At 42.6% G+C, this 16,048-nt stretch overlaps 1 protein-coding gene across 2 annotated transcripts in view; it reads right to left on the bottom strand.

Moving 5' to 3' along the window:
• Window positions 1-16,048, bottom strand: part of radil (Ras association and DIL domains) — a 28,628-nt gene that overhangs the window by 10,200 nt on the left and 2,380 nt on the right. Inside the window, exons 3-12 of one of the 2 annotated variants that reach the window (XM_085409439.1) lie at window positions 15,389-15,908; window positions 7,877-7,992; window positions 7,590-7,778; window positions 6,832-7,516; window positions 6,198-6,328; window positions 5,107-5,144; window positions 4,338-4,492; window positions 4,064-4,176; window positions 3,755-3,871; window positions 2,392-2,515 (exon numbers count right to left, since the gene is read on the bottom strand). In XM_085409439.1, the coding sequence (XP_085265565.1) occupies window positions 2,392-2,515; window positions 3,755-3,871; window positions 4,064-4,176; window positions 4,338-4,492; window positions 5,107-5,144; window positions 6,198-6,328; window positions 6,832-7,516; window positions 7,590-7,778; window positions 7,877-7,992; window positions 15,389-15,908 (2,188 nt within the window). The remainder of the gene's footprint in view (window positions 1-2,391; window positions 2,516-3,754; window positions 3,872-4,063; window positions 4,177-4,337; window positions 4,493-5,106; window positions 5,145-6,197; window positions 6,329-6,831; window positions 7,517-7,589; window positions 7,779-7,876; window positions 7,993-15,388; window positions 15,909-16,048) is intronic. The other variant, XM_085409440.1, reaches the window with a different exon arrangement.

Genomic DNA, 16,048 nt, shown 5'->3' with positions numbered 1-16,048 from the left:
CAATCACAATTTTATCAGCCAAATATTACCCAATATCAGCATTATACGCCCATATTGACTAAATAATGGAAATTATAGCTGATATGAGCCAACAGGCAAGTAAGATGCCATTCACCACTGTCCAAGGCTGACATTTATCCGATCCATTTACTGTAAAGATTGGCAGTTTTTCTAGATAAGAGAGTGTAAAACAGACAGGAAAGTACGGTGGGGGGTGGGGGTGACATCCAGAAAACAGTCTGAGGCAAGCTCGAAACCCGGACGCTTCAGCAAAGACTCTGGCCTTCGGTACATGGGTCATCTGTTCAACCAGGTGAGCTATAATGATCCATCCAACAGACTTTTCAACAGGTAAAGAAATTTCTGTAATCAGGCAAATGTCTAAAAATCCCTGTACAATTTCCTAAAGCATCTGACATTAGAGAAATAAAACCTAAAAGTAAGAGAGTTTTTGGCACATTACTTACAAATACCAGAAATGATGAACTGAATAACTGTTGCACCTGCAATAGTTAATATTTCCCAGAACCCATACATGAAATGTCTCAATGAAACCGTCCGCTTCCTATATAAAACTATTTAAAACAGGCTAGATAACAAACTGTGGGCAGCTGTAAAAACTGATGTAGTAAAATTATAACAGAAATGTCCACAATTCAATAAAAAAGCTGCCACGGGATGCCTGGGTGGGTGTAGATCCCAGGGGGAGACTGGTCTGGTTATGAAAATAAGTCAGACTGTAAAATGACCCACGGCTCACTTTTTCTGAGTAAACACTTTCCTGATAAGTTTATGGGCTCAATCGCTACTTATTTAATACAAAGTGATCTTTATTTTGTACATTACAGTAGATGTTGAGTACAATCAAAGATAAAGCAGAGTGTGGCTTGGGCGTGTCTGCTATAGAAGAGTGCAGTGTTTTTGCCTTCTCTGTAAAATCCCCCCTCATGGCATCTAGTATCACAGCAAGTCTAGTTTTAAAACAGCACTTCAAAGCCACATCACCGATACTTCCATCCTTAATATACAGTCTCTGTTTCTACCAAACATGTCTAACTTTTGCTTTTAAGGACATTAAAGTCAAGGGAATGATCTGGATTCCTAAATTCCTTTTTTAGGACACACACAGACACACAGTCCTAAACTGAACGTCTCCCCCCAAAATCACTACAAGCAGCACATGACAGGAAGCTTCAGGCAGACAATGAACTGGCAGCATTATCTGCTGACTGCGCGCACACACACATAACTTCTGCCATATGTTTTGGATGCACGCACACACCCTCCGCTGTAATAGGCTTATGTCTAGGCATACAGTAATCTATATGAGAGGCATCGCAAACTGACCAGACATCTCTTAACCTCTCGGCAAAAGGTGTGATAATGCCGTGTATACCCCAAAATCAAACCATCCAAACAGCATTTATTATAATTTGTTAGCAAGTTTTCCCTACAACACAACGAACATCTCTGCCACGCCGTTCATCTTTCCTCGGCTGTATGATTGAGCAATGTGAGTGTAGGGTTTTTGAATGCTGAATGTGAACAAGTGTGCATGTGTGTGTGAGTGGGTTGCGGAGCACCCAGTGCGAACGTCAGCGTTACCTGCTACAAACTCACTTCTCTGTTACCATGGACACCATCAGCAGAGAAATATCAATGAGCGACAAAAATGGGAGCGAGGCAGAGAGAAAGCCAGACAGCAAGGCAGAGAGGGAGGTGGAGATGAGATGGGGGACGGTGTAGCCCCTGCATGTATTAAAGGTATTTCTCCTTCTGCCTTTGCCAGACATGTGATCTGTCCTGTCTCTACGAGCTAATGAAGACATATGGCATGTATCTGAGTGTGTGTGTATGTGTCCGTGTGTGTAAGACAAACGATATAAAGAGAGGGCGAGGGGAGCTGGCTTGACATGCAGACACAGCTGGCAGTAAATTACTGTTTTTTTCTGTTTTTGTTGTTGTTATTTTTAAAGAAAGGTAAGAGCCTATTAGCAAAGTCATCATAACAACCGAACGACCTTCCAGCCCTTTACCCTTCACTCCGCCCTTTTTCACTCCTCCCCTGCTCTATCTGCTCTCTCTCACCTCCACCCAATCCCATCTCCACTCTTCTTTGTCTCACCCCCTGATGGCCAGATGGAAAGAAGGAAGGCAAGATGGAGGTGGGGGAGGAGGAAGAGGAGGGGGAGAAACAGAATGCAGATAGGAGAAGGGCACTGAGGACAAATCTGGGTTAGTCCCCTGTCAAAATGCTGACAAGGACACAAGGACACAGTTTAGTTCACTGTGTCTCTCATATACTTTCACAACTGTACGAACCCGGAGGGTCTAATGCAAATGCAAAAGAGAGAGAGAGTGTGTGTGTGTGTGTGTATGCTTTTTCTATACCTTTGTCCATCAGTTGGTTAAACAGTGACACGTTGGAGAAGAAGAAGAGGTAAGCAAACATTTGAGCCTGGATCTCTGGGTGAACCTGGTAGCCTTGCAGAAGCTCCTGCGCACTCTGAAAGACCTGCACACACACATACACACCCATAGATTTCATAGTCTTTGCTGTAGCTTCTATTCCTATACGTCAGTATACCTAAGCAGCTACAGTTAGGTTCATAAGTATTTGGACAATGATGCATAAAATCTACCACAATAGATTTTAAATCCTACAATCATTATAGGATTGTGTAGGCTTTCAGAAGGGGTTAAATAAGTATTAAGTATTTCCTTATCTGTTTAGGGGTTACAGTCATTTTATACAGTTTTATACAGCCAGGTGAGGGCTCTTCTCTCAAGATCTAGTTTCGATTCCATGTGTTGAAGTTGCATTTTTTAATATGAGGTACAAAGAGTTGTTAACGCAAAAGAAGGAGGACATCTTTAACCTGATAAATCTACATAAACCTTTCAGAGAGATATCAAAAACTTTGGTAGTGTTAAAATCAACAGTCTGGGGAATTATTAAAAGGAAGGAATGACTTGGCCAACTGAAAATGACTGAAGACAATTAAAGTGGATGATCACAGAATTCTTTCCGTGGTTAACAAAAACAATTTCACAACATCCAACCAAATCAGAAACACTCTCTAGGAGGTAGGTGTATTATTGTCAAGGTCTACCATCAAAATTTGTCTTTAGCAATAGAAATACAGAGCGATTACTACAAGGTAAAAATTACTGGTTACACTCAAGAAAAGGAAAGCCAAAAAGCCTTTGCCTGATAACATCATTCTTTGGACAGATGAAACCAAGATTTATTTGCACAAGAATGATGAGAAGAGAAAAGTATGGAGGAAGACAGAAAGGCCTGGCAGAGCATCTCAGAGAGAGGAAATCATCATGTGATGATGTCCACGGGTTCAAGACTTCCAGACTTTTGAATAAAAATGTTTGTAATTCCTGAACACTTAATGCAATAGTTCTGGCTTTGGACCGGATGCTATTTACGACCCCTGAATTAAAGCTCAAAGTCTGCACATATATTGACTGCCTGACTTAAAATAGACTGTGGTGGTGTAGAGACACGAAATTAAAAATTCTGTCATTGTCCTCAGTTGTATGCCTCTAAATCTATATATGTTGGCAATCCAAGCAGGGTAGTAGCCCTAAAATGTGCATGACAAGCATCTTTTATAAAAATAATTTTAATATGTGCAAATACTCTGAAAACAAAGATATCACTGGTGTCTTAACGTTTTAATAAATTAACTTCTCATGACCTTGAAAACCCGAACTTATACAAAGCTATGCACATCCCTACCTGCAAGACCCTTCGCACAGGTTCAGGAAACCCCACGCCTCCTTTCCAGCAGGGCTCAGAGCTGTCGACTGGAAATGGATTACAGTCCAACAGACCCGGTAACACCACATAAAGAGCCTGGACACAAACACACGAAAACAGAAATACATTATGATGAAGGTGATCGGAATTACAGAATAGTTCACACCATCCGGGCATTCTTTGTGCCCACGAAGGTGTGTTATTATTCATCCGGTGCAATTTAAAAAACACAACAAAAACCTTCTTAGTCATTTAGAAGATAGCATCGCTGCTGTGTTGACAGATTACCTTGGTGATATAGTAGACACACTGCTGGAAAGTGTACATGATTACTTCTTCCAAGATTGTCATAGCCTCCTCATTGGCTGATATGGTCGCTGATAGCAACGACTCCTTTGACCCTAGACACAGATGATGGAGACGGAGTCACATTTAAGATATATACAGGGAGAGAGAGAGGGAGGGCTGTAGCTGTGTCAGTATCTACTGTATGTCAGTGTGAGTAATGACTCCAAGTTGTTTCCACACTCATCATTCTGACTTTGCGTATGTGTGTGCGTACCTTGCAGTGTCTCTATGCTGTGTGTGTATGCTGGTGCTCTTTGCTGTATGAAGTAGAGGATCTCGATAGAGTTGGACATCCAGAAGAAAATGGTCTGCAGGTCTGGGACCAGGTCTGAGATGCTGAGCAGAGACAGCGAGGCCGGGTCCTGGCTACTTGGACGTGCAGAGACAAGTTACACACAGTCAGGTAGGCTTCTCGACACCATGCACATTCCTACATGAACTGCTTTCACACGTGACCTCTGGACAGTCGGGTCAGGACTTAGCCACCAATCGGACATTTTCACATTCAGCACACAGCAGAAGATAGTTTGCTTCAGATGCATTCTCACTATGCACAATAACACAGTGTGGTTTAGGTGAGGGAGCTGCCTGACTAGAACGTGCAAGAGGCAAGAAAAAGGACGACCAATTGCTCCCAGACTATGAAGTGTGCTATTCTCACACGAGCACAGTCGACGTCTTACTAGTTTGTAGCAGGTTAAAAGATCTTTTAATGACAGAGAACTCTGTTAACGTAATCCCTGCCAATGATGAATTTTTCTGTACTTTCTGATCATAAGAGAGTGTTTGATGGATATGTTTATATATATTCATAGTAGAAAAATATTCTGGGAGGTCTTGAATGATAAGTGAGTCCCAAGTCTCTGGTAAGTTCAAAACAATGCTCTATAAAAGGTCAGGGCTCAAGGCAGCCACACAAAATAAAATGCACATGAGACCGTCAGCTTCCTATTTTTTAACACGAGCTGGAAATTGATACTTACTGCTGAGCTTGCTTCTGCGCCAGCTCCTTTGTCTTCTCCTGCAGGGCGTACACACACACACACACACACACACACACACACACACACACACACACACACACACACACACACACACACACACACACACACACACACAGAACAATTAAGGGCTCATTAAACTTTTAAAGCGTGCGTAGGAGAAGCACACTTCATGACGCTTTTACTAACCTACAGTAAGAAGTAGCACCACTATCATTTACAAACCCATAGTGACACATGTTGAGAATTACCTCATGCTCCACTGTCCTGAATATAAAATCACCCTAATTATAATTGAAAAAAAACAAAAACAAAACTAATTAAACAAAAAAGGGAGAAATAAACCACACCTTCCTTTTAACCAACAGCCATAAACTGAATACATTTTTGGGGCTTCCTCCAGTGTGTAATTGCAGCAGTTGGCCACCTCACTTGAAGCAACTCCACAGCTCTATAAATTTCACACTTTCAATATAACATAAACCTTCAGGAAACATTGTTTCACTCTGAAGTACTGTTCTTTTAATGACTGTGGCTTTAGTCCAACAACTAACTGACTAAACTCATAAGATGAGACACATCAGGGAGCTGTTCTCACCGCAGTGGGACAATTTCCTACATTTTATTGCAAAGTGCAGGAAAAAAAGGTCACAAAATATTCACAGTAAGGTATTAAAATATCAGATAAGGTGGCATCAAATCTTTATGCAATGCTGGATAAAGTGGACTTGTTTGGGAAACAAGTGTAGAGGAGATGAAGGTAAATTTGATCCCTTTAGGAATAACTACCGAAGAAGTGTCTGGAGGGGTAAAATGAGTATTTGCCTAAAGTAAAGCTCAGGGGGTGAAAATCTTCTGCTTTAGGTTTTTTTATGTGAAAGCCAAATAACAAGCATAGCAGGGGTTTAGTTAAAACAGACGACTGTGCACGGCTGGAGTGTAACACAGTATAAAACGTGATACGGCAGCCTGTTTAACGATTCACCTGACCTGACATGGCTGACCAGTTCCTCTCCACACGAGGCCAGAGGGACCACAGAGAGACACAGACACAGTAACAAGCTGAAACTGACCCATGCTATGCTCTGGATTCGCCGGACGATCTTGAGCAGCAGTTTTCCGAAACTTCCAGGTGGGAATGTCGATGCAGAGTGCTGTATGCACATGCACAGCAGGTAGGCAGGTGTCAGCTTGTGGTCATCTCCTGAGCAGAGGACACAGGTCGACTTATTGAAAACACACTGAATAATTTAGAGGCTTCAATGAAGCTAATTTCAGCTGGAAGGCATATGAAGAGTAACGTGGTCAGGAATCGTAAAACCAGAAGCTGCTGTTCAAGTCTTAAACTTTTATGTTTGCATTGACACTGTTAATGATCTGTACGCAGCAGGACAAGGACGAAAACTGCTGATGAAATACTCTCCTTGTCCTCCCACAAATAAGGCGGTAATGTAATAATCTGCCTGAGTTCATCTACTGAGAATTTATTAGTATTCAAATTAAGTTTCTCCACGTTTTTGAGCTTGAACTGAAATGTTTTCCATCACTGGGCAGCAAAAGTCTCATATAACATATTGTGGATAAAGAACCACAAAATACAGTTTGGTACTTTTGCTAGAAAATCATTTTAACTGGACCTCAGATAAAAAAAAAGGTTCAGTTGATGTCTTTGATAATCTTTATATTACAGTAAGCTAGGCTGCTGACCTCCAGGTTCTATGAGAGACACGATCCTGTTTAGCAGCTGGTCTTCATGAGCCTGGTCAAACTCCAGCTGCAGCCTCCTTTTCTGACCTCCTCCAGCTCCTCTTCCTCCTCCATCACCCCCTGACACAGTAACTGGCCCTCCTGTTGACGTCCCCACGCTGCGGGGTTTCACCAGGTGAGGTTTGAAACCGCGTCTGACCGCCGGGGTGCTCGACACCTGCGCTGCTCTCTCTTTCAGCACGGAGCCGCACATCTTACAAGTCTGAGCCCCGCCCTCTCCCTCCTCCGCCCCTGCATCGTAAAGCTGACCCAGCGTGCGAAGGCGTGCCAAGGTCTGCGCGGGTAGTGGCTTAGAACCTGTGGGGTCCTTGTACAGAAAGATGTAATGTGTCCCGAAGGAAAGGAGGTCACCGTGCCGCAGCGTGGTGGAGCGCTCGCAGCGGGAAAAGTTCACCAGGACTGTGGCGTTGAGCACGGCCTCGACTGCAACGCAGAATCGTTGACTCTCCCCCTGCTCTTCTCCTTTGTTGTTGTTGCTGGCGTGGCGACGGGGCGCGGGGACTCGGCGTAAGCGGCAGTGGAGCGGCAGGATGTCGGGGGAGAAGAGGCAGATGTTGGGACGAGCTGATGGAGTCTCCTGACCGACCGTGTGCTGCTCTCTGTTCAGCAGATACACCAGGCAGTCCTGCAACACAGAAAGCAAAAAAGGTCACAAAAATCAGACACACTAGAGGTCTGATTTTTGTGAGTACCCTCACCTGCCGATTGAATCCCTGAAGCAGCAGAAGATGAGGGGACTGGTACAGAGAGTGCTTCACCCCTCCTCCTCCTCCTCCCTGACTGCTCTCCTCTTTTCTCCGGCTGCTGGAGGTCCCCTCGCGTTCTCGGCCTCTCAGTGGTCCTGGCAGGGTGGAGTAATAACGCTTGGGCTCCTCTCCCAATCCCAGCTGCAGACGGATGTGCATGCACACGTTTAAGATTGAATGCACTTCATAAGCAGTTCAGTAAATACTAACAATCAATCATCTTCAGCAGGAGGCCCCACCTGGTTGAGGCTAGTCTCGCTGAGGCTGCGACAGAAGGATGAGTTGCTGGATCGGGGCAGGGTCAGCGTCCCCTTCGCCCTGTTCCTCTGGAGCTTACGAGCCTGGGCATTAATATCTACGATGAACAGCAAGCCAGAGAACACGTAGGGAGAGAGAAGGACAAGAGGGAGAACAGGTGGAGAATAATAAAGAGGAGCAAGGAGAGGCAAAGAATGGAAGAGAAAAGGGAGAAAGTGTGCTTAAACCTGGTATCTACTTTCTTAACATGTATGTTTGACAGATGGGGAAACTGAGTAGGTCTGGTTGAAGCATTTTCTCAGACTTCAGTAACACAAATGCATACGTCATGTGTGAGCTGAGTGAAAACCAACAAAACAAATCCAGGCAGGAGTGAGACAGTCAAAGTCAGATGAAGTTAATGGTGCTGGATGGAGCAGCACATGTAGCTGACAACAGTGAACCAGATGAAAGGTGAACTGAGCTCGTCGTGGCTCGAGTTTGAGGACGTTTGAGGCCATGCAATGGCTCACACAGATTTACCCACACACGAGAAAATCACTGGCAATGGGGGTGGCACTGGTGACAACGCAGGTAGAGGTGGTCTTCATGGCAATGACTGACAGCCACCCTACCTGAGGCCAGTCCCCACCTTTAGAGCTGGACTGTACCACTCGACCACACCGCAGGGGGGAGCTCCTGTGTTTGCCCAGCCCAGACCGACCCATTAGAGCCACCAGGAATTGTGGGGTTTTGGGCCCTACAGCAGGGTGGGAGGGGTTAGGAAGGGGGGTAAGGTGAGAAAACACCCCCACACCAAGGACAAAAAACAACCCCCAAACACACACGCCATCCGCACAACACAAGACACAATACATGCACTGTGGAGCAAAGTGAGTCTGTTGTGCTTTAAGTGAGAAACATCAGCCGTTAGTAGAGAGAGAGATACACAGTTAAAGGTGTGAGGCACAGGATTTTTTTTACTCTAACACATCACTGACAAATTAGCTGCACTTTCCATTAGAAACTTAGCGTGTTTCAATCTTTAAATTTGATCTGTTTAGATGCTGTGCAGTGATATCAAATTGGATGCCTGCTGCTGGCTCTGAAGGGGAGGAAAACCAGTAAAAATGGCATCAAGTATACCACTGATGGATGATAATTGGGGTTTAACAATTCCTCCACATCCACCATCAGGGTTACACTTGAGTTTTTAGCATATTCTTTAACCATCCATTTTCCTTATGAGCCAATTCAGGGTCACTAGATGCTGGAGGATATCCCAGTTAGAGAGCACAAGATGCAAGGTGCACCCTGGATACGGTACTTTTAATTTTTAGTGGGGAATAAAGAGAAAACTTGTTGCTCACTGCATGAACATAATCATCCCTGTTTTCACAGCCTGCAAACAACTGCTGTTAACTGTTCATTGGTAGAAACAAACTCTAGCCAAGACATGATTACTTACATCATGAGTGGATTGAAATTTTTTTTAAAAAGCACACAGAGCGAAGCGGCTAGCTAGCATAGGCATCATGAGTGCATTACTAATTATCAGGAAATATTATTACTCATCTTAATCTTGATCACTTCCCACAGTTAAATGAACATGACTGAATGATACTGAAAATGTGCCGCCTATTAAAATGCTAAGTAAAAGAAAATCAAGCACTCCCTAAAAAATAGACACCTCGTTTGGAAATACTTAGAAATTAGGGGGAGTCAGTCATTCTGTACAATACGGTAATTATAATTCTACAACTGTTTATAACTTGCATAGTTCATATTTCATATTTCTGCATAGTTTTTATAGTTCACATTTCTGTATAATGTTCATATTTATATCCTGTTCATAGCCTGTACATATAGTTATAGCATATTCATAACATACTTTCATATCGCGTACATTGTAACATACCCATAATAGACCCATATTTTTGTACCCTCATACATATAATAGACCCATTCTGTAATATATCTATATTATTGCTAATATGTATTTTGTAATATATCTATATTATGTCTAAAGCACTTTCTGGATGGATCCAAACCGCATTTCGTTGCCTTGCACTTGTGACATGTGCAATGACAATAAAGTTGAATTCTATTCTATTTTATTCAGTGATGGCAACTGAAAATAAATTATATGCAAAGAGTAGTGAACGCAAAAGATACAAGATACCGTGGCAAAACATCACAGGTGAAATACAGACGGCTCTCACCCCTGTCGAGTACTTTGCTACAAGTTTTATTCACGTCCATCATGCAGGTAACCTGAACTGAGTGAAGAACTATATTTTGCTTCACAGAGATGCACTTAGGTCAGGTAAATAAACACCTTATTTTAATTAATAGGAATGAAGCACAATGTAAAAGTGAAAGCAGCGCTCCTGCTGACTTTATTTAGTGTTAAGGTTTTAGTGTAAAGAGATAAACTGAATTTATTTGAATAAAAAGGAGAAATGTTAAATAAGCTTGGAAAATAATCACGATCTCAATAATGATCGAAATAATCGTGACAGTCATTTTGTTCATAACTGTGCAGCCCGATCAAATATCTTCATTTATCATTTATTTATACATATGTGGCTTACACCAACACAAAGCCTGTGTTAAAGAGAAGCTCAGTAAACCATATTTCATCACAAAGCTCGGCTAATTCACCAGCACTGTTTCTGAAGCTCATGCACTGAGTTGCTGGAAACTTAAAATCTATCAGAAAGATAATGATAGGTGGAGGCAGTGGATGAAGCGGACGGTGTGGTAGCGTATCATGGGAAGTTGAACCAGGCCACGAGACCTTTGTAACACATTTATAGCTGGTTTTACAGCTATTACGCATCTAATGATAAGTGAAATAATTTGGCCGTGATGTGCTAAGTACACGTTGAAAATCCTGGAGTACCTTTAAAGTGCAATCTCGTTTTCAAAAAGTGTGTGTGAGAAGTTTCACACATGGGCATGCACCTCACACACAGAGAGACGAGTGAAAGACAGAGACAAAAAAGACTTCGGGCTGTGAATTCTGTTAGCATTATAGCACCACTGAGAAAAGGTTAGTGTGAAAATGAACATGTGCATTAATATGTTAGTTGATAAAGCTGCTCTCAGACACTATATAAAAGGGGAATTAAGCTGCGTTTTTCCATATAGAGCTAAAAATGTCTCAAAAACACTGAAGAATTAATTAAAGAATAACACTGGTGATAATTTGTACTTCATTTGTTTACAACTCCTGTAAAATGCCAAATCCAACAATAAATTGTTCATTTTAACCAAAGACAAAGTCTAATGTGTGTGTTTGCCACAGAGCGTTCACTTTATCCCGAAACAAAATAAAAATCCCTGCGCCTCACTGTGGCACTGGCTGATCTAACCTTCCTTTACAGCAAACACTGTAGTGAATTTTATTTGCGTCAGTCTCTACGCTACTGTTTCCACGACTGCTGCCCAGAGAAAACAGAGTAAACAGGGAAAACAGAAAGACAAGGTGGTGTCCGGCAGTGGTGGTGGTGTGGGAGGTGCGGTGGACTATTTGCTCCTCCCAAAACTCAGTATAGTGGAAACACTACAGCTGAAATGTTTTAGGTCAACTACAAATGCTCTGTGAGTTTTTAACTAAACATTTTTAAAGCTAATAGTGCTGTTCTTATTTAACCTTTAACGTTAAATGATCAGAAATGCCTTTAATGAGATTAAACTTTTTATTTTTTTTAATCAGATTTTTGATTGGCCAACAAAAGGAGGTGTAGCCGAACTACGTGTGCTGAGCATCACCTCTGCCAATTCCAGTGACCCAATCAGACCTCTCCGCTGTGTTTGTCTTTTCAAACTTTATGGGAAAGACAAAAAAAACAACAACTGCATCATGAGAGCCAGTGCTCATCAAGTCTCTGCTCCACTGTTGGTGAGTTAATTTCTAGTATGCTATTATCATGCTGCTTAACACTAATTTGCTGATATCTGTATCTGTATCTCCAAAACAACATGACGTGCTAACTCTGAGGATTCAAAATAGGGCTTCCCAAGCCTATGTACAGTCTATATTTCCAGCCCCACGCTGTGTTACCAGATTTAAGTTTAAAATGCTCACAGATCATGTTAACCATGCTGATTAAAAGAGCGATAAATGTGGTTAGTTCAGTGTTTGATGCATCAGCAAAAAGTTATTTGGTTTTGCTTTTACAAAAACTGTAACACTCATTTGACAGCACAGCTCAAATTAGCTCTAAGCGGAACAGACAGCGAACCGGGAGGTCCCTGTTAACAACTGAGCAAAAGGACAAGTAGATGAGAGAGTCTAATTTGAGAAACAAATGCCTCAGGTCCTCAACTGGCAGATTATTAAACGATATACTCAAAGTATTAGCTTCAATGTCAAAAGCACAGTTACAAAGAAGAAGTCATGTCTGTGACTAGCCAATGAAAAGAAAGATGTGAAAAATAACTGTTTACAAAATTATCATTCAGCTGTTACTGTTTTTATATAATGAACTGAGGCCAGTACAGTCACCAACCACAACCTCACTGTTGGTTATATGAACACATTGACAGTAAGAATCCCTCTTTAAACCAGTGCCATCATTGCTTTAAACCCATTCATGTGGATGATGCTGCAGAAGAGAAATGTCATGTCTGCAGATTACCTCAGTGGCGTGGCAGGTAGAACATTTAAGGCTAAGAACATATAATGCTTTTCATTTGATGGGATAAAGAGTTTTCACTGGTTAAAATCCTACAAAACAAAGTGGAAAACATTATGACAATGGAGAAATTATATAGTGAGGGACAGACTATAGTCCCCTTATCCCAGTACACAGATGTAATCACGCCCTTTGACACAACTTTTAGCGTAGTCAAAACCTGTGTATTTAACTTCCACGTACACCGTGATACGTCTGTGACTATTGCAGTTTACTTCTATTAGCACAATAATTTTTCTCATCAACCACATAAACTAACCTTTCAGAAAAGTTTGCTCAGGTTTTTAATTAAAATTAAAATTCTTAGAATTAAAATAAAAAAATTCCCACCAACCTTATGCTTTAAAGATCTTATGCTGCTGTCTGCACAAATACCGTCCCTCTACTAACCAAAACAATTATCCAACAGTACCAGAGACAGGCACAACATGCCATTCTGAAATCCCTTTAAAGCCTTTTCTAGAAGTAAGTCTCAACACTAGGCAGCCGTCTTCCCTCTAGGCACATATTTGGGGAGTCATTTTAAATCGTTATCTAAATAAAACAATGGTCACCAGGGCATAAAATTATCTACTGTATAGATTAACCAGACAAATTGGATTATAGGATGAGTTTGCTAACTTTGTGTCCAAATAGGTTTTTTAGAAAGCTAGTTAGTTTCTCTGCTTGCTCTTAATGTCCAGGTTCAAAACATGCATCCATCCATTCTCTTCCACTTATTCAGTTTAGGGTTGTAGGGGCTGGAGCCTATCCTATCATAGTGTGCCAATCTGTCGCAGGGCTAACATACAGACAGTCAGCCTTTTATAATGTGCCTGGCTCACAGACACAATGAAACATGGACATAGGACTATAATATCAGTGGGAAAACTGTTCTGTCTTAACTTCTCTAAACACTTTCCTGTTTATGAGTTTATGAGCTAAGTGACTCATTTTTAGTCTTACTGAATAAAAATTAAGTCTACTTTGTAAATCTTGTTCATAATACTTGTCGCATCTGTTTTTTTAAACTACCAAAGATGCCAGCACTACCAAAATGCTCTGAAATATGCCCAACATTGGACATTTAAATTATTAATGACAAAAATAGTTCCTGAACAGGACGGAACAGCAAATGTTAGGATCCCTGAACTGAATTTAAGCGTGTTTTCACATCTTCAGGGTTTAGTTAATTTAAATTAGACAGACTGAACACTCTGTTTCATGTTCCCTCTTGGTGCGATCACACTCGGGTGCAGATCAAAACAACCACATGAGACCCTTTGGAGAAGGCGGTCTTGGTGTGGTTCTAAACAAACTCCAGAGCGGTTCGTTTATGGTGTGAACGTGATCAGACCTCCACCCAACCCAAGTACCAGGAGTATGTAGGGATATGTCAAGGTACTGCAGATGTGTAAGGGGCTGTACGGCTAACAATTAGTAGCTAAATGAACAAAGGACATTCTTCTTGTATATACTTTTGTTGCTCCACCCCAGACCCATGTGGCCAATAAGCAGATTGAATACTTTCACATGGTTTGCTTGGAGTTGACTTGGATTTTTTTGTGTGTGAAAACAAACTACAAGCTACAAGCTTACAAACCCATCAACTGATTTGGACCAGAGTAAATGAGCTATAGGTGTGAAAACACCCTAAAACACTCCTCGTTTCCTTCACCTTCAACCAGAAACAGCAGATTGTCCCTCCCTGGTTCTGCTCCAGATATCTTCCTGTTAAAAGGGGTTCTTCCTTCCCACTGTCACCTAGTGCTTCCCCACAGTGATTGTTGGGATATTCTTTTCTAATAATGCTGGGTCTTTACCTTACAATATAAAGTGCCTCGAGGTGACTGTTGTTCTGAGTTGGATAGTTTGCCACTATCCATTTTTTTCCTCACGAGAGCCTACATTTAGAAAATGTTATGGGCTATTTAATCTTTGGTAATACATCCCTCCATAAACAAGCCTCATGCAGATTACTAAGCGACTCTCTGGCCAGCACGTAAGTTGACATAGCAACCAGTAAACCCTGGCATGCTTCATGAGAAATGTGTTGCAGCTATGTGTGACAGTGAGGCTGAAAATACTCGCTCCATCTCTACCAAAAAAACCCACAGTTGCTGCGTGTGAGTGTGTAAATGGCAAACTTTTCATCAATCAGTAAACCAATTACGCATAAAAGGTCACATCATGGTTTCAACAACGGTACACAGCTCAGTGTGGATCAGCGTTCATAGTGCTGCATTGCAGATATAAAGTCATAACTGCTGTTTACCTGAGCTTCCTGAATCTACTGAACAGAGAGAATCTCGCCCAGGTGTGCACAGCATCGTGCAGGTACTTTAATAGGAAGTGATACCGTTTCACTGTAGTACAAATGTGTCATCATTACAAAACACCAGAGTGCCTACACCCATCCACACCTCCGGTTTTGAAGGCTTCAGCTTTCACTCAATCAATCGACCAGCTGTCCAGCATCTCACCTGCACACTGCGCTGTGTGTGTGTGTTTGTGTAAAAAGCACAGGAGTTTGTGCCTCTGATAGAAACCTAAATTACATACCTCCTCCTCGCAGCACCTCCGTATAAACATATGCAGGCACAATATCTTCATCAGGATAATAACTATGACAAAAGGTTTTATTCTGCATCTTCCCTCGCTTGCACTCGTGAACGCGCACACACACACACACACTGCAGAGGAGCTAACGAGCTGTGCTTTTCTGCTGAGTTTGACACGTTAAGAAAGGAAGGGAATTAGACCAGCTGCTGAGTGTGTACTTGACTACCTGTGTGGGTGTGTGTGTCTGTGCATCTTTGTGTGTTTCCTCACCAGCCGTGATCGTATCCTTCTCCTTAGCGTTTAGTTCCTCCACCTCTGCTCGCCTGCGCAGCTCAAACCTACGTGCGTGTCCTTCTCGGGGTTTCCACAGCTCTTGGAGCAACAGCGGCTTTTCATTGTCCCCCAGCGCTCGCAAGCATTCAGTCCGCCACCCTCCTCCTCCTCCTTCTCCCCCACCGATCACGCCCCCTCCCTCGAAACGTCCGATCACATCACACAGGACATAAGAGTGGGCAGCATCCTTGTTGAGCGAGTAGCGCTCGAGTGCCTCTTTCACAAGTTCCTGCGCGCTGGAGCGTGGCGTGGCCAGGACGCTCTTGTAGTTGGCACCGGCGCAGATTTCGTCTCCGAAAATCTTCAACACGCCGGGGGCCGAGCTCTGAGTGGAGAGTTCAGCCGGGTCGTCAGCCGGCCGCTCCGGAGGCTCAGTGGTCGAGCGCCGGTCCCCTCGGGTGTTTGTTCCAGTGTCTGTAGGAACACGGTCTCTGTAGCTTAACGTACGGTACAGGACCTGGCAAACACACAAAACCAGTGAATGTACTGCAGGGCCACCCAGTGACAGGCATTATGTACAGTTTCTTCTTAAAAGGATCTGCATGTTTATCCAAGCTATTAAAAAACACACGTGTATGACTTTGGCTTTATGTTATC

The sequence above is a fragment of the Rhamphochromis longiceps genome, linkage group LG6 (assembly GCF_057381845.1).
Source record: "Rhamphochromis longiceps isolate RC_006_pf linkage group LG6, R_longiceps_female_GT1.1, whole genome shotgun sequence".
NCBI lineage: Eukaryota > Metazoa > Chordata > Actinopteri > Cichliformes > Cichlidae > Rhamphochromis > Rhamphochromis longiceps.
Note: the sequence above shows the minus strand (reverse complement) of the source record. Positions and strands in the feature narration are given on the sequence as shown.